General features: G+C 54.1%; 1 protein-coding gene across 10 annotated transcripts in view; it reads left to right on the forward strand.

Annotated features, from left to right (window-relative positions):
• The window catches only part of ATP2A3 (ATPase sarcoplasmic/endoplasmic reticulum Ca2+ transporting 3), a 53,259-nt gene that overhangs the window by 16,869 nt on the left and 12,565 nt on the right, over positions 1-23,825 (forward strand). For all 10 annotated transcript variants that reach the window (XM_042791478.1, XM_042791480.1, XM_032993710.2 and 7 more), the window contains exons 2-11: positions 2,473-2,490; positions 2,902-2,984; positions 6,304-6,408; positions 7,165-7,303; positions 11,117-11,197; positions 12,201-12,286; positions 12,818-13,282; positions 19,136-19,224; positions 21,844-21,946; positions 22,181-22,312. In XM_042791478.1, the coding sequence (XP_042647412.1) occupies positions 2,473-2,490; positions 2,902-2,984; positions 6,304-6,408; positions 7,165-7,303; positions 11,117-11,197; positions 12,201-12,286; positions 12,818-13,282; positions 19,136-19,224; positions 21,844-21,946; positions 22,181-22,312 (1,301 nt within the window). The remainder of the gene's footprint in view (positions 1-2,472; positions 2,491-2,901; positions 2,985-6,303; positions 6,409-7,164; positions 7,304-11,116; positions 11,198-12,200; positions 12,287-12,817; positions 13,283-19,135; positions 19,225-21,843; positions 21,947-22,180; positions 22,313-23,825) is intronic.

The raw sequence follows: 23,825 nt of genomic DNA on the forward strand, positions 1-23,825 counted from the left end.
GACTTTCTGCCCTTTTTCTCTGGGTGTTTAGTGCAAAATGGATGCTGAGCTGCCATGTAAAGGGTGATGGAAGGAGTCACTGATGGCAGGGGAGGTGCTTGGTTCTCAGTATACTCAAAATTGGGGTTTTTTAGGGAGGCGCCTGCAGCAGCATTGCTAATGTTTGAGGTTTGGTGACAGTGATGACATAGTGTCACTGCCACCGGCGGTGTTTCGGCTGGCTGCCCCACTGCACGTGTTTCCTCCTGAGTTCACGGAAGCCTGTTTTCATGCTTTAATCAAGAGCTCATGCAAAGTCCCAGCTCTGCAAACGGCGTTGCTGCGGCACAGTGGGAGAAGCACAGAGAGGACCAAAACGTGGCGTTTTGGGTGGCTGCTCGGGGTGGAAAGTCACCCCTGGGCACCCCGGCAGAGCCAAGACCTGTGGGAGCCCCAGCAACATCCCTCAGGGCACCTGCCTGCCCCCAGCCCTCTCACCTCGCACGTTTGCACCTTTAAAATGGAGTCTGGATGGAAATAGTATCAGCAGATCTCTTCTACTTTTAATTTTGGTGGCTCTCTGGGCTGGGGAGAGGAAGCCGGGGGTGGAGAGGAGCCAGCTGCAAAAGGGAGAAGAGCCACTTTCCTTCTGACACGCTCTGCAGAGTGATTCAAAATGTTGAAGCAGCTCCAAGATTTTATATATTTTTTTTTTCTATAAGAATAATTATAGGTGTTACATACTAGTCGTGTTTCTCGCGATGACAGGGAATCAGAGTAGCCCTATCTAGGAGGGACGTGGGTTTGAAACAACTTGTAGTAAATGTGCCTGTGAGCACCGAGGAGCTGGTGCAGTTTGAAGTGTGAACACATTCAGGCTTTTTGTTTTCACTTGTTTGTTTGCTGAAAGTTTTGTGTTTGGTTTGGGTTTTGTTTTTTGTTGGTTTTGTTTTTTTTTTTTCATTTCTCTGAGTGAAAATAGATGGTGGAAAACAGCCAAGCAGGTTTCACTTCCTGCTCTCACACAGGGCTCCGTGCTAGGGGTGCTTGGAGACAACCCCGCGTTTGGTCCAGCGATGGGGCATCAAACTTGTCTGCCTTGGCCCGATTCCTCTTGAACTTTGGCCAGTCCCTTATTCCCTCCCAGAAGTGCAAGGAGTTGGAGGAACACCTTGTTTTATTATCACCCCATGGGGCGCAGAAGTAGGTGGCAGACAGCGGAGGCTTTGGGACAGCTCTTTGGGAGGTTTCTGCCTGAACTTTTCCCTGTTGGGGGGTTTGGGGTCGGGGTTTTCTCTCTGGTCCCCTCCCACCCCAGAGCACCAAAGGATGGAGGCAGCGGGTACCCTGCCCTGGTGCCATGTCACCTCGGTGCTGGCACCCCTCTGTCCCTTGCAGCGCTGTGCCATGCCTTTGAGCCACCAGCACAGCCCTCCCGAGGGTTTGCCGATGCATGGCTGCGGCTCGGGTTTCGCCGTCCCCAGCAAGACCTGCTGTGCTCAGCAAATCCTGCATTTCCTTTCCCGTGAGACAGCTGCAGTGCCTGTGTTTCCCCACTTTGGGCGGCTGGCAGAGGTTTTGGTCCAGCAGCAAGCTCCCCTGGCACCCGCTCTGCCGGCAGCCAAAGGATCCACCCCGAATGCGGGAAGAGTGGGCGCAAATGGAGACGAGCACCCCTCATCAGCCAAAACCAGGGGGTCCCTCCTGAGCCCTCCCTGGGTGCAGGACCTTGCAGTCCTCGGCCAAACCTTGCCCACAGCAGGGCCAGCACACCCGTGACTGCCGGGTGAGGAAGCAGGAGCGATGCCCTTGGTGGATGCCAGGGTTTGAGCAATGCCCAGCGGCCGTGGGACCCTTCGGTGCGTGCGGCGTGCGAAGGTAACGGGGACGTGGGAGCCTCGGGGAGACCGTGGCGGGTGTTTGGGAGCCCTTGGTTTTTTTTTCAGGTTGGGCAGAGGACTGGGCTCGGGTTTGACTGGGAGCAGTGTGGATGGAGGCTTGGACCAGCTGAGCATCAGCTTTGGATTTCTTTCCTAGGGCACTGCAGGCTGTAAAGAACAACTGATTAGTAGGAAACGTCGTCTGAAAGTTACAGTCCCCAGCGGGTCTGTATTGGGCTTCTGGCAGGGCGTTTTATGGGATGGTTGGATCTCTGTGTCTTGGATTTGGAGAGGGCAGCTCCTGAGCAGTATTTCTTAGTTAGGCTGAGTGCAGGAATAAATAATGCTGGAGCTGCTTGCAGCAGGGAAATGGTGTTTCCCTGGTGCAGGGAGCATCCAGTGCTGCTTCTGTGGTGTCAGACTGAGAAGTTTGAGGACAAGCTGTCTTGATACAGGAATATGTGCAGAACAAATTGCGTTTTGGGGTACTGAATGGATTGCTGGGGCATAAGGGAAGGGATTGCTAGTGTGGGCCCAAATCACTCATTAATCTTTTTATTTTTATAATTTTTTATTTTGTTACGCTGGCTGGGCTGTCAATGAAAACCCACAGAGCTCCCTGCAGAAGAAGGTAAGTCTTGGGCTGGAGGTGAGGGTGGGTACATGCCTTGAGTCCAGGTGGAGGGTGCTGGGGGTGAGGAGGGGGTAGTCTTTGGAGTCTTCTAATCTTGGTTTTAATCTCAGAGAAAGCTGGGCTGACAACAGAGCTTTCCTGTGATGGCAGGGCTACCAGCTGTGAATAGAAACACAGAGGATTTGGTTTCTGTAGTTAAAACCATACATAGTAAAACCAGGACAATGCCAGAAATGAAAGTGTTCAACAGTAGAGAGAAAAATCCCCCACTGCAGTGCTGGATGTTCTCATGGGGGCAAGTAGGGGACAGGGTCCTGTTGGTCTTAAGAGGCCTCAGTGGTCTAAATTACCTGCCTTCTGGGTTTTTTTTGAGCTCTGACTGTGCTTGGCTTCGTGTTTTCCCACCAGGAAAGTCCCTCTGGGAGTTGGTGCTGGAGCAGTTTGAAGATCTCCTCGTCCGCATCCTTTTGATAGCAGCTTTTCTGTCATTCGTAAGTACCCCGGGCTCGGGGGTGGGCTCCTCCCAGGGCACGTGTGGACCCAGGCGGCAGCCAAACAGCAAAGGAGCCAGAGGAAGGTGCATGTTGGATGAAGGAGATGTAGCAGCAGTGCAGTGGTTTTCCAGGGTATAGTGACAGTATCATTAGATCTACTTAAAAGATGAGACTGTAGCATTGTTCAGTAGTGCTGATCCAAAAATGGTATCGAACAACTGCCCGGGCTTCTGGCTATTTCCCCAGGACTGTACCAGACAAAGACAGAAAAGGGCCATGGAAACATTCCACCCTGGCTGGGATGCTGGGTGGCATGGGTGTTGGCCCCAGGCAACGTGTAGGGTCAGGGTTAGGGTTTTCAGAGAGCCAGTGCAGAGCCCCAGCAAGAGTGGGGCTGTCAAGGGGCTGCCAAGGGCAGGTGAGGGCTGCCCAAAGCTTTCAGTCCTGGGATGCTCTTTCCTATGATCCATGGGTGTTTGTCATTGTTTGAAGCCTCTACATGATATAACACAGGTCCTTTGGATGTGTCTCTATCTCATTACAAGGTTTTTATCAAAAAAGTTTGTTTCCTGTATTTTTAGTTTAGAAGGTACCTTTGTTACTATCTCTCTTAACTTCCCTCTTAAATCCATTAGATGTTTTCCCTTCCTAATTTTTGATGCTGTCAGCTTTCCTGCCCCCCATTTGTGCAGCCATGGTCAGTGTCTGGACTGAGGTCTGTGCTCCGGCACCTCACTGAGTTAGGACCCACATTGCCTATTTGCAAGTCCCTTCTCTGATATTAATTCTTACCGATTGCTTTTCAATCCCATCTTCCATCCAGTAAAATATGTCTTGTGCCTCAACTTGCGTAGATGATAAAACAGAATATTACCCCATTCTTTATTTTTTTCCTTGGACATTTTTGAAAGTATTAAGTTGCAGCGTGACCAGATCCATGTCAGGATCCACTGGAACGGAGGACACTGCCTCTGACACATGGAGATGTGTGTGTCCATGATGCAGATACATTCCTGGGGTAATGGCCAAGCCGCTGAGTTTAGCTGATCCCACATCACCTCTTGGCATTGCCAAGCCCGGAGAGGCTGCCAGGACATCGCATGGCTTGCTTTTTCTTGGCCAGAACACTGGGTGATGGGTGATGAGAGGTGAGGGCAGCACTTCAGGTGCCCGAAGCCGACTCAGAAACTCCACGTACCACCTTCCCCCTCCGCTGGCGAGCCGGCACCTGCCTGAAGAGCGTGCATCCGCCGAGGGAGGCAAATACCGGGCTGGGAGCGTTTCCAAACCCCGTGCGCCTGCCCTCCTTGGAGTGAAGTCTCCCTCCCGGAGCCCTTCTGCTCATTTTTCAATTAAAAATTAAAATCCAATCTGTTTAATTTTTTTTTTTTTTTTTTTTTTTTAACTTTTTTTTCCCTCCCTCTGGCTGAGCCGGACTGGCAGCATTTCGGCTGCCGGCGTGGGAGGTGTCTCCTGCCTGCTGTTCGCTGCCTTCTGCCCTGCCCACGTGCCTGGGAGGGCGCAGGGATCTCCGTTGGTGAGGCTCAAGCCGGTGGTGCTCAGGGCAAGTATCAGAGCCCAGTGTGGGGTGAAGAGCTTTCCTTTAAACCTTTCCCGAGGTGTGGGGCAGGGTCAATTCTCACTGGCAAAATACGCCTCTCGGTGCACCATGCAGCAGGAAAACATGATGTTATGTTCGGGCAATGTCAGAGAGCTGCTTAGGATCGGGTTCTCCTTGTGTTTAGCTGGGCGTGAAGCTCAGCCCAGGCTTCTCCTGCCAGCAGAGCTGCCGGTGTGGTGCCTTTGGGGCGGTGCCATCCAGCTTCTGCTTCCCCAGATGGTGTAATTGCTCATCCTCAAACATTTCCTTCCTCGGTGGTGTATCTCCAGTGGGGCTCTTCTCCCACCTTCACCGGGGGAGAGGCTCCATCCCTATGTGCCTTTCCCAGGAGGAGCCGTGATTCACCCCCAGCACCTCCTGTGAGCACCGAGCAGTTTCTCCTCCCCGGGGCCGTGCGGGCGGTCAGCCGGCAGCGGGTGCATCTCCAGGCTGCTGACCTCCTCCACGCTTAACAATGCCGAGAGGTGATGTGGGATCTGCTAAACTCAACACCCTCATGGTCAACAAAGGTGCCTTTATGGGTGGCACTGGGGAATTGCCATATGAACACCCCGCTGTACTTGCACTCCATGGTGCCTTGGAAGTGATCACTATCAGCAGCACTTTGATCCCCAATCGCCAATTTGAGCCTTATTGGTGGTGCCCAAGTACTGAGCCGTTAGCTCAGTTTTGCCCACCATTACCTTGGGAGCAACTCTGCATGAGGAGGCACTTCTCACCAAGCTGCTGGAGAATTACGTATTTTTTGAGTATACTCGGGGTGTTTGGCAGTGGGACGGCACAGCCTGTCCCCTCCTTTCAGAGACGACTCGTGGGCAGATAAGGAGGGAGGCTGGTCCCTTGCGAGGTTCAGTACATTCCCAAAAGAACTTGCAGCGACCCGTTTGTTGGTGAAATTGCAGAGCTGCTGCAGTCTGGTTGATGGACGAGTCTGCGGCGGTGGCTCTGCTAATCGGTAAAGGAGGTGTGAACCCCCGTGTCCGAGGTCCTGTGTGCCGGTGCCTCTGCCGCAGAGCAGCGAGGTGTTGCTGTGCTGACACAGTGCATGTCGACAGGCAGTTAAATGGAGTGAAAATACCTGTGTGTGTATGCGCGCTTCATTTGTATCATGGTATGAGGTCTTTGTGGGATGGAGAGGGGGATCAGGGGGATAAAAAGCCACGAGGTCAGTTCCCGCTTTGCAGAGCTGCTCATACTGCATCAATTACTCATATTGCATCGCTTAACTCCTGCCCAGGAGGGGCTTCTCGGGGCTGACCGTGCCGCGGACAGGGACCGCGGTGGCTGCCCAGCTGCTGCTGGCAGCGGCTGTTTGAGAAGCTGGCAGTGCTGCCTGGTCTCCTCGCTCATCTGCTTACGGCCATGGTCTCCCCACAGGTGCACTAAACAAAAATAGATGCTTTCCTGGTGCAAATACTTGTCCAGGCTTTGCATGGTTGGTTGCTCCAGCCCTATTCATTCGATGCATTAGGTTATCCCCAGCAGAAGAGTGGAGGCACCTGAGTTAAGCACTGGCAGTGGGATATGGCAAGTCCACGCTTTAACCAGGCCGTGTGGGGCTGGCCACCACGCTGGGTTGTCTTCTCTCCACCAAACACCATGTGTTGATTGGCTCATGTTCCCGTCCTTTTTCTTAAAATGTTGGCGTTTGTTGTTTCAACCACCTTGTGGTCCTTCTCTTCTCTTCCCTACCAGATCCTGGCCTGGTTTGAAGAAGGAGAGGAGACCACGACGGCGTTTGTGGAGCCCATCGTCATTATTATGATCCTGATCGCCAACGCCGTGGTGGGTGTGTGGCAGGTAAGTGGGAGCCCCCCTGCCTGCCCCGCAGGTCTCTGCTCCACATGGCTGAGACGCTTCATTCAACGGTCTGGTTGCTTCTTGCTGTTGGAAGCTCATTCCTCAAAGGTTCAATTTTCATGTTGGCTGTGCTGCTGCCCCATGCCCTGGCGCAGACGCTCAGTCGTTGGCTGCCTCTTGGCTCATTCCTCCAATCTTTCTTTGGCAACTTTTGCAGTTTGGAGTTTAGCATCTTGCACTTATTTGCTGTTCAGGCAAACACTGCTTGTCTCCTGGCCATGGCCAAATGTGTTTTCCAAAGGAAGCTTTTTGCTCTCTCTACCAGAAATCCACAGTGCCTGCTGTCCCTCACCTTGCTGTATCCCTCCTGGGGGATGAGCAAATGCCTCAGCCAGCAACGCTCCTCTTCTTCTATATATTTACTTTAAGGCCATTTATTTATCTGCAGCTTGATCTGAGGTGGGGTTGCTGGATGGGGAAAAATTCATCTGGGTGGAGTATGCTGCTTCGCAAACCAAGAATGAGCAAATCAAGCCCAAAGGTCCATGCAGTGTCCAGAACCTGGTGTGGTTTAAGGCAGCGAGGACCATTTCAGGGCAGCTGAAGAAGACACGGCACTTGCCCTATCCATGGTGCAAATGGATGCTAAAGCCAGGGTTGGGGTTTGGGTGCTCCTGCCTTTGCAGTGGGTGAGGAAGGAGCCTGCTGGCATGAGCAACCCCACCGCTGGCAGCTCTGCTCCTCCTCTGCTTGCAGGAGAGAAACGCCGAGAGCGCCATCGAAGCCTTGAAGGAGTATGAGCCTGAGATGGGGAAGGTGATTCGCGCCGACCGCAGCGGGGTGCAGCAGATCCGCGCCCGGGACATGGTCCCCGGGGACATCGTGGAGGTGGCAGGTAGGGTGCCACCACCCTGGGGCACAGGGTGGGCTGGGGAGGTGGTTCTGGCTTAGGGGGGCTTTGGTGACGGGCAGCCCGTGGTCCTTGTGGCAGGAGGGCTCTGCCGCGGCGTCCGAGCACATCTCTGGAGGCACGGCTGCCAGGTCAACTCGTTGGTGTACACTTGAGATTTTAGTTTCTCTTTTCAAATCCAGAGAGGTGAAATGGTTTGGGGCTCATCAGCCTGCTGAGGCTTTTCCCTGAGCTCAGAGCAGTAGAGAACAGCAAAAAAGAGGGAAGAAAAAAAAAAAAAAAAAAAGTGTGTATTTCTGGCACAGGTTTTGTGTCTCGGGAGGGTTTCCCCGTTTTCTGGAAGAACTGGAAGAACTTTTAATTTTCCGCCAAGATTCCCTCTCTCTGGAAGCGGCTCTCCCACGCGCATCCCCAGGACGAGGCGCTGGGTGCTGCACCGGTGGTGCCAGGCGAGCGCTGCCGCCAGCACGGGGGGGGGTCAACGCTGCCGGCGGGTTATTTGCTTATTGAAAGAGATTTATTTGCAGCAGCACGGGTCCTGCCTGCGTGGGCAGGCTTCCTCGGCAACTGGGGTTTGTTCCTGGGGGAGGGCGAGAGAGAAGGGACAGGCTGCAGGGTGCTTTTGCCTTCCCGGTCGCGTTGTCCCCTCCCAGCCCTTCTGTCAGGGTTTTGCATTCAGCAAAGGATGCCTGGGGTTCTCCTGCCTGCCCCACCAGAGCTGAAGAGGGTACGTTTCAATTATCCCATTTTGTTTGTTTGTCAAATGATGCTGTAAGCCCCCCAGAGCCGCAAAACTAATCCTCTCCTTTCCTCCTCGTGGCCCTGCTAGTGGAAACATGCTGCAATCCCTCCCGCGCCCAGCCAGCTCGCTGTTATTTATGTCTTCCAGTTGGGCTTCAGCTGGAAGATGAACATAAAAATAATGCGGGGAGGATCAAGCGGAGGAGTGTGGGCCAGATCCTCAGCTGGGTGAGCTGGCTGTGCTCCCAAGGCAGCTCTGGCAATGCACTCCAGCTGCTGACCTGGCCTTTAATTAAATTAATTAATTATGAATTGATTAAAATCTGCCAGCTTTCCCCAAATAAAGTGCTTGCTGCCTACCTGTCAGCAGCCGAATATTATTTTTAGTGGCACACTCAGCATCATAACTGGGAGGAAAAGAGCTGAGCTCTCCTCTGGAAGGGTTTGCAAATTATTAGCAAATTACTTGGAAAATGTTGGGTTTAGGAGTTTATAGCAAGTGGCAAAGGCACCGTCAGGCTGCCTGATAGGGAAGCACACCAGGAGCAATAGCTTTGAATGTGCAGTGGCCATCCAGGCAGCACCCTGGGGACGGCAGGGACAGCGCAGGCAGGAGGGACCGGCTTCTGTTTGCAGGTGCAAGGGCGATAAATTTGGCAGCAGGGAGCAGAAAACCTGCTGCACTAAGGCAGGAGGGGAGTCATGGTTGCAAGTTGGCAAGCTGTTTAAACCCGGCTGATTTTTACCCTTTTGTAAGGAGGCCGTGGGGGGGTGAGTCCTCGTGCAGGCAGCTGCACGGGGCTTAAACTCAGCTGCAGCACCGGCTTTCTGCCTTGCCCGAAAAGCGCGGGCAGGGCATTGCTGGGGGAGCTCGGGCAGGTCCTGCACCGCCTGCTCGGGCCGTGCTGGTGGCCGTGGTCACGCTGTGCTGTCTCCCGTTTTCCTCTCTTTCCCTTGGCTTTTGGCACGGGGGAGACTTGCAGCGCCTGGGTGATGGGCGCGTGTCCCATAGCTGGCTAACGGGGCACCTACAGACATCCTGTGCCAAGCAAGCCCCCCGGGATGCTGTCGCACTATCTGCCCTTGAGCGGGTGCTACCCCCCCCATGGCACCGGTGCTCAACGCTCTCTCTGGATGGTGGCAATAAAGTTTTCATCCGCAGGTTTAGCTAATGTTTGCAACCCCTCCCTGCCTTTCCCAGGGGGGAAAGAGGGGCTCTTTGCTCCCCTTAAGGTGCTCCAACTCCCTTGAGCAGATGGGAAGTCTGAGTCTGTTCACGAAGTGAGAGTGTTGAGGGGTCTGTGGGCCCCCGTGCTTAGCGTTTCCCAGCTCGGCCCCCCTGCCCCAAAGCGGGTGTAACGGGGAGCGGCGCACGTCTGGCCGGACGGCAGATGTTGCACGCTGCATCCCAGAGCGCTCGGATCTGCAGCTGGAATAAATGGCTGGGTGGTGGAGCGGTGCCAGCCCCCCTCCCGCTGCGCTCGGGAGGGTTTACAAGCCCCGGGAGGAAGCGCTCGTTAAAGTCTGGGATTTGAGAGGATCGTTAGCGGCCAAGCCGGCGGTGTTGTGTAACGTGATGTAAGGCGCTGTGCGCCAGGGCGCTCTCTGCCTCAATATTTCCAGAGCGCAGTTGCGTCCAGCTGATAAGGAAGCAGGAGGAAGAGCTGGGAGGAGGAAACCCAGCAGGAAAAGCAGCTTTAAATGTGTTTTTTTTTTTTAAAAAGGAAGTACATGCCCCTCGGTGGGTGGCGATCAGTGGCTGTCCGTTGAGGGGGCTGCTTTCACCTGCAAGCACCGTGGGGTGCCAGGAGACCCATGGACGGCTGTCTGTCTCGGCCACAAAAGGTCTTTCAGTGTCAGCAGCTTCCAGTCAGCCCACGGAGCCCTGAAACGGGGTTAAGAGTGGTATTGGGAGGCTTGGGCTGCTCCAAAATGGGGATGTTTTGGGGTTTTTTTCAGGGAAGAAGCAAGATGGGGGTGCTGCAGCGGTTTTGCAGGGAAGGGAAGAGAGAGGGAGGTGGCAGGGTGGGCGATGCGGGGCGGCAGGCAGGGCCACGCCGGGGTTTGGCTGGAGGGCAGAGGGTGCGATGCTGGTTGGGGCGAGGACCATGCCCCAGCCCCACTAACTGCAGTGGAAAGAAAAGAAAAGATGCCTGCCCTCCTGCCTGCTCACTGGCCCACTCGTGGGCAGGAGGAGGGATGTGGGTGCTCGCTGCCTGTGATGGTTAAGGGTGACCCGGCCCCTGCGGAGGGGCACGTGTCACTGCGTGGGTGCTTGCTGGGTCCCCATTTGGGTCATTTTTCTCACCCAGGTGCCTCATGCAGAGCTCCTGCCTTTGCTTCTTGTCCTGGCAAACCTGGCTGGAACCACGGTTAGCTTGGTTTGGGTGGCAGCGGGGGAAGGCGACGGGCAGGGCTGGCAGGCAGGTCACCGCCCTGGCAGCGTCCCTGGGCAGCAGGGACGGGGCAGCCCTCGGTCCTGATGAATTTTGCGGAGGGAGGTGATGCTTGGAAGGTGCAGTTGGTCCATGGGGGAGGGTGGAGGGTTCCTGGCACGGCACAAGTAACCTCCTGGGCCTCGGTGCTGCTCCCCGCTCCCTGGGCTGGCTGCTTTTGTACAAGATAATCCCCTAAAATTAGTAATTCCTCAAGGTCCCATCACTGCACTGCCCAATTGCAACTGAGAGTGCCTCTTCCCAGCTTTCTCTTTTTTTTTTTTTTTTTTTGATGTTTAAATTTTCCAAAATAAGCTTTGCATGCAGAAAGGCAGCATCCCAGGGCAGGACCCTGGTTCCACAGGCTGGGTGCTGCCGTGTGCCCATGCCACGGAGGGACACGGCGATTCACAGCACAAGCCAGTCCCTGACTTGGAGACTGGACGGCTGAAAGAGAAAATGAGGGGATCCGTCAGGAACTGAGGTGCAAACCAGTGGCCCCAAGCCTTGGGGCAGAGCCTGGCTATGCTGGCACGTTCGGGGTTTGCCGTCCCCTGCCCCGGGGCGGTGGGCGCTGCCGGTCCTGCCTGACAGAGCTGCTCTGCTCTTCTTGCCCTTGTAGTTGGTGACAAGGTGCCAGCAGACATCCGGATCATTGAAATCCGGTCCACCACCCTGCGGGTCGACCAGTCCATCCTCACAGGTAGGTCCATCCTCAAAGGCAGAGCTTTCCCTCTGCCATCTGCCCCGGGGCTGAATTTTGGGGGCTGACACCGAGCCAAGCGCTTTAGTGGGGTGGGAAATGAGTGGGAGAATGAGATTGAGGACCTGGGGAGGTCTCAGCGCCATCTAAGAGTCACGGCATAGACGAGATGTGCCTGGTGCTTGGGCATCCCTGCTGCAAAACATGAAGCTGTCCCATGAGGCATGGGGGATTTCACGAGGGGCTGCTCGGTCCCTGCCAACACTCCCCCTGTGCAGCTGTTGCACAATGACCGCTGGTGCACGAGGCTTTGTGACTTTAGGGAGAGGTGACAATACTTGGGGCTTTTTTTTTTAAGCACTGGAAAAGCCCTTAAAGATGATAATCTATGATATTTCAGAAATTCTCTCTCTCTGCTATCAGGGAAGGCCAGTGAATGATCAGATGACAAAAAAGGGTTTCTCTTTCGGTTCTTGTGTGTGATTTTGTAAAGGTATTGAGTTAGGAGATGGCAATCAGGAGGAAAAGCAATCAAAAATGTTAAAAACATGGGAAAAGGATCCCTTTCTCCTTGAAACATGGCTTTGCATTAACTTAGTTCTCCAAGGGCAAGAGGAGATGCACCAGAAGGGCAAATTTGCAAAGAACAACATATAAACCTGCAGCAGAAGGGCTTCGGGCACCTTTTCTGTTGTGCTGCCCTACAAATCCCAATTGACCGTGCAAACCTGCACTGCAAGCCAGCAGCTCCCGGGCGCGGGGGTTTGGCCCTGTCCCGTTGGGCTGTATGGGAGCTCGCAATCCGCACGGGTCATTTTTCTGCAGCCCCCATCTTCAGAGCGCCTTGGTCCAGCTCTGACATCCCCACGATGGACGTTTTGATGGTTTGGTGGCAACGTGCTGCTTTAGAAAGCGGCGGGGGTTGTGATGCAGGCTCAGAACAGCGTTGAGCGGAGGCTGGAGAGATGTGGGTGGTTCATCTCCCCAGTTTTTGTCTTGGCAGGGGAGTCTGTGTCGGTGATCAAACATGCTGACCCCATCCCCGACCCCCGGGCTGTCAACCAGGACAAGAAGAACATGCTTTTCTCCGTAAGTCCCTTAAGTCTGTCCCCACCTCTCCTGTGGTTTTCCAAAGAGCTGCCAAGTGAAGAGGCTGATGGACACAGGAGATCTCTCAGCAGTGAAAGGGAGTGCATGCATGAGAAAAAAAATGAATCCATAAAAAGAGCCCTACATTCATAAAAATGAGGACCTGCTTCAATTTGGGCTGTGGCACATGGAGCCCTTAAATGCCCTGGGCAACCTCAGTGGGTTTTCCATCAAGTAGGATGTATTATGGGTGGGGAAGAGGTTTGTGGCTGAGCCTGGAGCTATTGCAAATTTGGGTTTCCTCTTTGCTCATGATCCTCTCAGGCAGAATTCAAGCCCGTGAGGGGCAAGAGAGCTCTCAGGAGAGTCTCCTTCTGTTTTAGGGTGGGTTTATATAAAATCCCAGGATGTCTCATTTTCCCCTTAGCTAAGATCTCATGTTCTCCTTTCACAACAAGCGACCCACTTCACCACTCAGGCTGAGAGGTCTCATGCCCAAATATCCACTCCGTCCCCTTTCTTCCCTCCCAGGGCACCAACATCGCCGCTGGGAAGGCAGTAGGGGTTGTCATTGCAACCGGGGTGTACACCGAGATCGGGAAGATCCGAAACCAGATGGTGGAGACAGAGCCTGAGAAGACCCCCCTGCAGCAGAAGCTGGACGAGTTTAGCCAGCAGCTCTCCAAAGTGATTTTCCTGGTGTGCATCGCCGTCTGGGTCATCAACATCAGCCACTTCAGCGACCCTGTCCACGGGGGCTCCTGGTTTCGGGGGGCCATCTACTATTTCAAGATTTCGGTGGCACTGGCGGTGGCCGCCATTCCCGAGGGTCTCCCAGCCGTCATCACCACCTGCCTGGCGCTGGGCACGCGCCGCATGGCCAAGAAGAACGCCATCGTCCGGAGCCTGCCCTCGGTGGAGACCCTGGGCTGCACCTCCGTCATCTGCTCCGACAAAACCGGCACCCTCACCACCAACCAGATGTCCGTCTGCCGGGTGAGTGCTGGGGGCATTTCGGGGGGTGGACGGGGGACACTGTAGGCACCCGAACGCTCTGCATCGCTCCATCCCCACGGTAGGGTGACGGGCTTTGCTGTCCTCACCGGACTTGTTTTATATTAGGAATTTGAAGGTGGGCATGGGAGGTGGTTTATGGGAAGACCTGAGCTCCCTCTTTGCCTGACTGGGGGCAAGGAGGTTTATGGCTTCTTTTGGTTGTAATTAGAAAACATTTTTATAAACACACCGGTTCGGAGGTGTCATGTTGCAGACTTACTGCAGGGCTCCCTCTCCAGAGAGCATTTCTTGCTGCTGGGATGTGACATTGAGACAGAGCTCCTGTAGATGCCGATGCAATCGGCCTCCTCTGCTCTCTTGCCCATTTCCCCCTTGTTTTTAACCAAACCAGTGAGAAATCCTGGACCGTGCAAAATTACAAAGCCTGGCCCTGCGAGGCCAAAACTTGGAGGGTCACTGCAATGTGTGGGTCTGTGACAAGCTCACACAGAAATCCAGGGGTTAAGAGAAGACACCTGGTGAAACGGTGCTTTGGTTACCTGTGCTCACCGGGCAGAAGGTCTGCCATCAGCATTCATGTGCAGCTGGGCTCGGGCTGGAAAACATTTCTGACAGAGGGATCCCTGGGGTGGTTTGGCAAAGAGGTTGAAGGCTCCTGGTCTACCAGTGGGTCCTGCATGCCTGGCTGCATGGAGAGGAGACTTGTTAGGAAAGCCTGGACCATCTGAGTACTTCTCAGTTTCCCCATTAATCCTCAAGTCTCAGGAAAGCTTTTTTTCATGGCCTTGGCACGTCGGTTTTATAGGAGAACCTTGGAAAATGTGTTGCTGTGGGGAAAAATGGACCTGGCCACCGTCCCTCCTCTCTGAGACTTGGGTAGCGTGGTGGGAAGCCGTGACCGTGCTGCAGGCTGGCCACGGGCTTTGGCCACTGGTTTGCTCAGCACAAACTGCAGATGACTGGAAATGTCTGATACTTCTGCCATGTACATGATTTAAAACAAGACACCGCTGGAACGAGGCAGTGCCCAAGCTGCCCACATCTCGCATGAGGAAGAGGTTCCCACCAGGCCATTTTCTGACCCAGTGACGCAGAGAAGCAAATAAAGGGTGGCCCCAGCGTTTGGGGTTTCTTTAGCTCTGGAGACCGCAGAAAGAGAAGTAGGAGTGACAATACCTTCCCCAAACCGCTTCCTACTGCATCATCTGCTTCTTGATCTTGGGAAGAAGTGCCACCATCTCCCACGGTGTGGTGTGGTCAGGAGAGGCAGGATTAGTGATGCTGAGACAGGGAGAGGACAGGAGGGGGACAGAGGCACACGAGAGGGTTTTAGCATCGATCATCATTTGCAGAATGAACTTGGCAACTTCGCAAAAAAAAAAAAAAAAAAAAAAATTCAAAATTCAATGTATCCTCCACCCCATCTCCCCACAGCGCTGTTCTGATATCTATGTTATTCACTTGGCTGAATCCCAACTCCCAGGGTGTGATACTGAGAGCCGGGCTGGCCCCAGGACACACGGACACGGCCGTTAATGTTTAACGGACAGGGATTCCCGCGCTGACGCAGGCAGCACGGAGGCTGCCGGCGGCTCTGCCGAGCGGCGGGTGGGTAAATATTTGTGCTGGGCGGCTGTTGGCGTGTCCTGGATGTGCTCCTGCACCCAGCAGCCGGCTCAGCAACAGGGGTGAAAAAGTCACAAAAGCCTATCGATAACCTGGGAAAATGTGTTAATTGAGTGTGATTTAATTAACTCAGGCACTGAATTTGGGTGAGCACAGCTGCTTGGCCACGGGCTATGCTGCTGAGCAGTGCGTGCCCTTTACTTCTCGCTGCCAGCATCAGGTCTGTAGAGCTGTGAAGTGACTCTTGAAAGGCTTCGGGTCTGTTTTAAAACCTTCAGCTGTTTTTTAAGGGCTGTGCTGCCGGCTCTGGGTCCTGCTCGGTGCCTGGGTCTCGTGGCAGGGTGCCGGCTGTGCCAGCTCAGCAGGACGCATATGGATCCCAGGTGGTCAGCAGGGGTGAAGCTGTGCCCCCCCAAATGCCCATGGGTGTTCAGAGCCCACTGAACTGTTTTGTGCTGGGGGTCTCATCCATCTGGAGTGGCCAAGACTTTGGTGTTTTTGCTCTGACCTCAAGTCCACCTGAGGTTACAGCTCTGCAGTAACGCAGTAAAGCCACAAACCCATGTAGTAAATCAGATTAAACCTGTGGTTTGAGTTGCTCACCTTACAGTCAACTTGGGGGGTCTCCAAGACCACCATCTCGCCCAGCCACAGTGCGAGCAACCAGGACCAGCCTTCTCCCAACCATTAAATAACCGGGCGGCTGGGAGCGATGGGAGTCTGGCAAGGGGGAGAAGGGGCAGAGAGGCGTTGCAGCTCTTGCACATTTAAATGACTCTCCTAAAACTTGCAGCACCCTTTTACCCACCGTAACTTCATTTTCCAGGAGCCTGAGGGCGGTGTTTGAGTCGGGACCCAAAGTGGAGACGCAAGTGTGGGCGTGAGGGCTCGGGGCTGCTGCTGTGTGGGGCAGAGCAGGAGCAGGGAGATGCTGGCACCTCGTGTCTGGGGGAGAGGTGGCTGGTGACAGTTGGCTGTCACTGAGATGGCTGGTGTTTTGGGGATCAAGAACAGAAAGGGGTTTACTTTCAATGAACCTCGTAGCAGAGCCTGGTCGTGCAAACTCCCATCCCCAGTGCAGCCACCCAGGAGCTGTGCAGGTGCTATTTTCTTTTGAATCTCCAGGACACCGTGCCCTGATTTAGCAGTTTTGCCTATCTAAACTAGTCACTAATTAATGGGAGGCCTTGCTGGGGGTTTCCCAGGGGCTGTGGCTGAGCCACTGGCTGTGGCAGTTGCCGGTGGGTGCCCGTTGGCCAGAGCCGCTTCCAGCGCAGCAGGAAAATGATACTGATCCGTGGGCTGATTGATGGGTAAATGACTGATGATTACAGCCTCTTACGATTCCAGACAGCAATCCCATCTTGTCTGCCTTTTGATGAGTCGTTCTTTTAAAGGTACTACAGAAAATACAGAAATATGGAGATGTATCCTTCGCATCCGTGCCACAAGCCTGCAGCCAGATGGCATGTGCTGCTCCGGGGACGGTGCATCCATGAGTGCCCTTTGCTTTCCAAAAATAAAAAGCCGGCAGCGTCTGGCTGTGTGATGCAGCCCCGGGGCTAGACGAGACCCGGAGGGCAGGAGGAGCAATGCCTGAAACCCTTTTGGAGCAAAACGTACTCTTCATGAACACGTAGTAACATTTTCCTCCCAATTTCTCTGTTGTATTAAAACCCCAAGTTGCTTTCGTGGTTTTAAAAAGGTTAAGGTGGGGGTGAGGAGGGGAAGCCCTGGGGTGGTGCTGGCTCGGTTCCGCTTGCTGGGTGCTGGAGCTGGCGTTCACCATGGCAGTGCAAGAGGTCGGGCAGCCCCTCTGCGAGCATCTCTCCTCAGCAGCCTCCCCAAAATGCCCAGCTGAGCTGCGGCTCACAGCTTTGCCACCTCCTTCTATTGCTCCTGATATTATTTATATTATTTTTATGAGGGAAACCTTACCTATCCTCTTTACAGATTAAGACACAGCTATTTCCTCTGGACTGGTGCCACTGCCTGCAAGCCTGCCCCCTTTTCAGCCTGGAAATCACACCAAAACACCTTTGCGATACCCCAGCCACCCCCTCGCTCTGCCAGTCACGCAAGCTGGGAGCAGGCAGGAAATTTGATATAACCTCTGGTTATTGTGGGTTATGCAGCACCTTTTTTAAATAGGCATGGAAAAATAAAGGACCTGGATTTTTTTTTTTTTTCCTTTTTTAATAAGAAAGCTGCTATTGTGCAAGTAGTAATTGTTTTGTAGCCATGAGCATTTGAAAGCAAACAGGCCCATATCAGCGAAAACCACCGGTAGCTGGGGTGGATGCTTTCAGACTTTTTAATAAATGAGTCCGGTTGGTGTTTCTGAGTGTAGGAGTCCATTTTTTTAAAACACCAGGAGATTTTGGCTCTCTGGAAAGCCGATGGTATTGGATGTCTCAAAAAGAGCTGAAGGATGCTCAGCCTTCAGAGGTCCCTTTTGGCGTTGTCTCAAACTGGGCACCACACTTCACCTTGGTTTCTGGAGCCCATCATCCCGGGAGCTTCAGTTGCCAAAGGAGATAGGATGTGGTTTGGCTCTCTTTATTGAGGTCCTTCATGTGTAACTGTTTGTACCTTCTGCCAGAGAAGCTCAGTGCCTCAACAGAGGACCTGGGTCATGTATTCTGCAACCCTCTGGCTCGTGATATTCTTCAAAACCCTTCAGGGATGTTGAGGGGCCTCCAGGATGGGCTCTGGGAAAGGAGCTGAGGGCAATAGCCCAGCAAACAAGGCATCTGCAAGTAGCTATGAAGCAGTGGAGCCATGGGAGGGTTGTTTTGGGCTCAGAAGTATTCCCACAGGAGATGTACTCTTTGAAGTTCCTGCTTTGGTTTGCCCAAACCTGAAAATACAGAGGTGAGAACACCCGCCGAGCTGTCCCGGTGCTAAACCTGCTGTAAATGTGCTTCCCCAAGCTTCACCTTTTTTGCTTGGTTTGGCCCTAAGCTTGCACCTGGGGATACTCACCCACCAGCCAACACGGCTGCACTGGCAGGATGTCCTTGTATTATTAACAATCATTAATAATAACAGTAAATTAACCTCTCTTAGTTGCTGGAGGAAGTGTGAAGGGGAGAGAAGTGGGTGGTACCTGGAGCCGTTGCATCTCTGGTGCTGAGCAATGCCTCCCAATTTCTCCAGCATCTATTGCTTCTCTCTCCTGGGGAACATCTCAAATAACCAGAGGGAATTTCCCCAACAGGGAAAAAAGAATGATCTGAGACAGGGTGGAGGGGGACAGTTGCCCCCCCGCAGCCACTTTCTGAAGCTGCCGAGCGGGTTCATGGGGCCGAGGAGAGTATCGCTTCCCCGCAGCCATCCTCTCTCCTGGCTGCTCCCCACAGGCAACCGTGGCCAGGGAAACGCGTTCGTCAAACTGATTTTATTTATTTATTTATTTATTATGTTACTTTTTGGCTTCAGCGTGGGTCATAAATAACGATTAAGCAGAAAGGAGCGTCGCCGAACTGTCGCCTCGGCCGGGGTCGGGCACTGCTCCTGCTCCCGCTGGAGGCGGCTCCGAAGGCTGGGCTGTGCTGGGAGGGGACAAGGGGGAACGGGGAGAACTTGGGGAGGGGGGATTGTTATTGTATTTTAGTGAGTTTGTGGTTTGTTGTTCTCATTATAGCAGTAAGAGAGAAGCTGGAAGGAGTTCGAAAGGCAAAAATCACTAAAAATAGAGCATGTGGGACTTTTACAGCTCCCTGGGGATTTATTATTGAGCTGCCACACTGCCGGTGCTTGGAGCCAAGCCGTGATCCCGGTAACGCGCGAGGCGAGCTGGTGGCCGAGAGCTGGCTGGGGGGAAGGGGCGGCGGGGGCAGCCGCTCGGATCCTGCCCCACAGAGTCTTTCCAGGGCAGCTGGGGCAGGAGCGGAAACCTGGATCCGGCTCCTTCTCTCTCCAAGAAAAACACAGGCACCTTCTTAGGAACTGGCTCAGCATCACTCCTCTCCGATGGAAAAAAAAAAAAAAAAAAAAAAAAGAGCTGGAGGAGGCAAACATGAAAAAGGCAGGGGAGAGCTGGAAGGATTCGGGGACGGCCAGGAGCGGTGGGTGACCAGGGTGGGAGCTGAGCCCAGTGCCGGCAGGGCCATCGCTGGGGTAGTACTGGCTGGTGGGTCTCCAGGATGGGTTGTGCCAAAAAGTCGCTGCCTGATGCTCTGTCTCCATCTTTCCCCCTCGCAGATGTTCATTATGGAGAAGGTGGAGGGCGCCCAGTGCAGCCTGCACGAGTTCAGCATCACCGGCTCCACCTACGCCCCCGAGGGCCAGATGTGAGTGCGGGTGACAGTGGGGTGGCCCTGGGCTGGCAGCACGGTCAGGGGGAGGCTGGACGGTCACCATGGCTGGGGGCTCGCCCCGTGAGCTGGGGAAAAAAGGGGGTTTTCCACAGCATTTTGCACGCTGAACCCTGCCTACGGAGGTACCCTCCAGGAGCTGGTTTTTGGCCACGACGGGCTTGCAAAAGTTGAGTGACTGCCCTTCGCTTTCGGTGGGAGCCAGGGCAATTGTGTCACCGTCCCTCACCGCTGGCTCCCGCCCGGCACGATGTGGGGGGTGCACACCCCGGCTCTGCCTGCTGCCCCCCACCCTGCCCAGCAAAGGGGGTCCCGCACGCTCGGCTCTCCCTTTGTTAGCAATCCCAGTAAAACGAGCCTGCTTTTGGACCAGAGAAGATGGCAAGTGCGGGCATAGCGACGAATGAGGCTTTTCGCCGCATGTGCTCCTTCTCAGAATTTCTGAAGCCTGCACGTTGTCGGGGTTGGCTGGTAACTGTTGCCCCTGCCCCAAGCAGGCGCCTTCCCCAGGGGCTGTGCCGCCGGTGATGTGCCCAAGGGACTTACAAACGGCTGCAAACCCCAGCAGGAAGGTGCTCCCTGAGCCCCGTGTCCTCGGCAGGGCCAGCCGAGATGGCTGCTCTGCCCGGGGCACAATCCTGCTGAGGTCAGGGTGCATTTCGGGGGGAGACGTGGGCTTTGCTGAGCTGCAGCTGAGGGCAGAGAGTGGGAGCCAGCAGCTTTTCCCCGGTGCGTTATTACACATGTGGGGTTTTCTGCAGTTGTGTTTGTTTATTCCTGCTCCTTTGAAAGGGGGTGATGCTCCCCAGTGCGGGGAAAATCTGGGAAGGAGGAAGATGAGACGCTCAGCCAGTGGTTGGAGCACTCTCTGCACCCCTTCGCTTTGCTGTGTGATCTCAGGCACGTTCTTCACCACAGTCCCTTCTGCTCATCTGTGGAGCGACTAATTCATCCCAGCCTCAGACTTAATTTCATTAATATTTATAGAGCCAATTTGATCCTTGGCTAGGAATCTCCATTAAAAAGCGAGCCAGGTCATAAGCTGGTGTCAATCAGTGCATTTCAATTAAATGAGGAAGACTGAAGGGCTGAACTGGTGTCTGCTAACCTCTGAAGCTCAGTGTCCCCTCTTCTTTGGGGACAGCCTACAGGGAGGCTCCGCCTTGGTCTGCAACAACACATGTTGCTTTGGAGTTTTGCTCATCCCTGTGCTTGTACTGCACATTGAGGGGGGTGCGAGGGCTCATGTAGGTGTCAGGGAGAGAAACCCCTCGTTCCCCCAGGGCTGGTGGGACTGAAATGCTTGTTTTGCTTTAGCCTAGCCTCAGGGTGGGGGTTATTACGTGCTTGACCTTGGCTTTGCTCGCATCCTCGTGCAGCACCAGCCAGCAGCACTTTTGCTGATGCTTTTCCCGGCACATGGGTCTCGCCGGGCTCCGTGCAGGGACAGCCGATGATGGGGACGTATCCCCCCATCCCTTCCCGGCAACAACCACATGCTGCAAAAGCCACCCCTGCAATTTCCACCTTCCCAAGCATCAAAACCCAGCCCAGAGCGCCTACGGGCTCCCTCCTCCACCCACTGCCTTCCCCTGCCTGTGAGCCCGGGGCCGGGCAGCATCCTCTGGGCAGGAGGCAGCAGCTCTCCCCTGCCCGCTCTCAGCCCAGCGCGGCTTCTTATCCCTCAGCAAACAGATTTTTCAGATTTTCTTGGCCGCTCCCTGTTTTCCGCTCCTAAGCTGTAACAAGGGCTCCAAAATGTTCTTTCCATTGGGAACCAGCAGTGGAATAAACTGATCCTAATAAATGCCTGACAAATTATTTTTCCAGCAAGCAGATGACCGGCTGGGTTTGTACAGCTCTAACCTGCAGTTACCTCTCCTGGAGTAGGGATAATTTTTTATTTCCCCTGAAAACCACCACTGCCATTTCTGCCACCAGGCAGCGGGCGAGAAGCAGCACCCAGGCTTGACTGGTGTGTTCAGGGCTGCTCATTTCCAGTGACGTTTGTGCTCCTTTACATAGCAAAGAGCTGCTATTTAGGAAGCAAAGACCACTGTTCGCTGCTTGCTTGGAAACAGCCACAGCAATGCAATTGGTAAATTTGCCCGCTGGTTTTAAATGCTCCCTTGGGGGCCTTTGGGCTCACGGGAGCACAAAGCAGCATCACAGGGAGGAAAAGGAACTTGCTGCTGGTCCTACAGCTCCTCAGGATCCCCAGCAACTGCAAACCCTTGGGGGAGTGAACATGAACTTGAATTTCTTTTCCCCTTTTCTCATCCGTGATCTTCATCATCAGCCTTCTGGCTGCCCCAGCTTTCTGGTCCAATGCTCTTTCGAGCTCCTCTGCAGCCCCCTTTATTCTGGGCCACTTCCAGAGTTTATTTGCCTCCTGTGATATTTTATTTGCAACTAGTCCTGCCCAATTTTGTAAAGTGCAAAATGTGAACCCAAGCATTCACTGCCAAGCCTGGGGCTTTAACTGGGCTCTTTCTTCCTCTTTTCAGAAATTTTTACAAGGGATATATAGGAGAAGCAGTGTTATTTGAACATGTAAGCTGGTGTAAGGCTTTGGGGGTTGTTTTCTCCCCGCAGCCTGAAGGATGAGCAGCCGGTGCGGTGCGGGCAGTACGACGGGCTGGTGGAGCTGGCCACCATCTGCGCCCTCTGCAACGACTCCTCGCTGGACTATAACGAGGTTCGGGGGGCACCAGGGCCGGGGCGGGGGACTGACGATGCTCTTCGCTGCGCTTTGGGGCAAAGCCAGCGGAGGGTTGTCCCTTGGGATCCCCTTCCCTGGCTTCAGCTCATCCCAAGGCGATGCTCTGGGAGCCCTGGAATGGTGCCGTGGGCGACAGCATCCTTGGTCGGAGCAGCAGGCAGAGGACGTGCTCTAGAGCTTGAGCTCTTTTTTTTTTTTCCTGCCTTCCAGTCCAAAAAAGTCTACGAGAAGGTGGGGGAAGCCACTGAAACAGCCCTGACCTGCCTGGTGGAGAAAATGAACGTCTTCAACACTGACACCAGCAAGCTCTCCAAGGTGGAGCGAGCCAACGCCTGCAATTTGGTGAGTGGGGGCAAGGCCCCTGTGAGCTCCGGTGCTGGGGGACAGGCGGGAGAGGAGGGCTTTGGGACGATGGTGATTTGCAATGATCTAAGGGACTGATCTGCCATAAGGATGCAGGTTCCTGTCTTGCAGGGGTCTGAGCTATATTTGGAGCAGATAGATAGTTCAAAGGCCCTGGGAGGGGGGGCGGGTGTTGATGCCAGGACCGTGGGGACTAACCTGGGTCCACATGCAGCTTTGGAGTGGGTGATCCCCGAGGCTCAAACTCAGCCCAGTCCCTGCTCAGCCAGGAGAGACAGTCTCGGTGATGGCCAGAGCTCCAGCTGCAGATGAGGTTTGGAGTCTTGTAGCTCTGCAGCAAATCTTTAGGTGCCCAGTTTGCACTGAGCAGCCACCTCCGTAGTGTGAACCAAACCCTGTTCCCCAGCGCCATCCCTGCCTGAACGAGACTTGCTCTTTGGAAACATCTACTTTTGATGTGAAAATATATTGTGCTGGCTATCCCCCTACTCCAGCTCACCAGTGTCTCCCTGTCCTCCTGGTGAAAATACATTTATTTCATGTCTGGATTTACTTGGCTTTGGCATCATACTGTTAGATCTTATAATGTCTTTGCTTGCTTGAAGGAAGGGCTCTTTGTTCTGGCATTTCTTCCCTAGGTAGATCTGAACGTTTGCCTGGTATATCCACAGACGGTGTCCGTCTTTTGCATGGGCACATCCCCTTTGCACATCTCTCCACCTCCCCAGCTCCTTCTCGCAGCTTTGCTGCAGTAGGAGCATCCTTTTAACTTTGAATTTGCAAGGTTTTACCCCAAAAGGAGTTTTCTTTTCCTTTGCTCCCTTCACTGGTTTATTTAGATTTAAGTTGCTGTAAGAGTCCTGTGCAAAAAGCTGCTTGCATCCATGTTGCAAGCAACACCCTCCTGGCAACAAAAAATAATAATCATATAAGAAGTTGAGCCATGCAGAGCAAGGTTGGCATCAGCATCCCTGCCTCCCTCTCCGGAAAATACTTTGGATCACCCCAGATGACCTGGGGCATCATTAAATGGCTTTTTTGGGACAAAATGTGTCCTCCCAGGAGCTGTGATGCAGATGTGGATGCGCGAGAGGGGGACTGGTCTGAGGGGGCCTGGCTGCCGTCTTGCTGGGCATTTGGCTCCTTAAGTAATTAACTAGTAGCAACAGCAGAGCCTGGTTTGTGGTGGGGGTGTTGGGGTTCAGGAGCCTGTCTGTGGGCACTGCCTGCACCCATGGGGCCATGTGCTGGGGCAGCCCCTGCTCTGCCCTCACCCTGCAAACCTGCAGGTACCCCCGGAGTGAGTGATTGCTACTGCCTCGCTGGCAGTCCTCGGGGTAATTAGGATGTCCTGAAATGAGCCTAATTAGAGTCTCAGCTGCGGAGCTGGTTAATCTGATGGGAACAAATCCAGCCACGGGTGATGTTGGTGCTCCCACTCCCCCTGTCCCCTGTGGGTGCAGGATCAGGGCAAGCCCCTCAACTGCAATGA

This window comes from Tyto alba, unplaced genomic scaffold, assembly GCF_018691265.1.
Source record: "Tyto alba isolate M040663 unplaced genomic scaffold, T.alba_DEE_v4.0 Super-Scaffold_19, whole genome shotgun sequence".
NCBI lineage: Eukaryota > Metazoa > Chordata > Aves > Strigiformes > Tytonidae > Tyto > Tyto alba.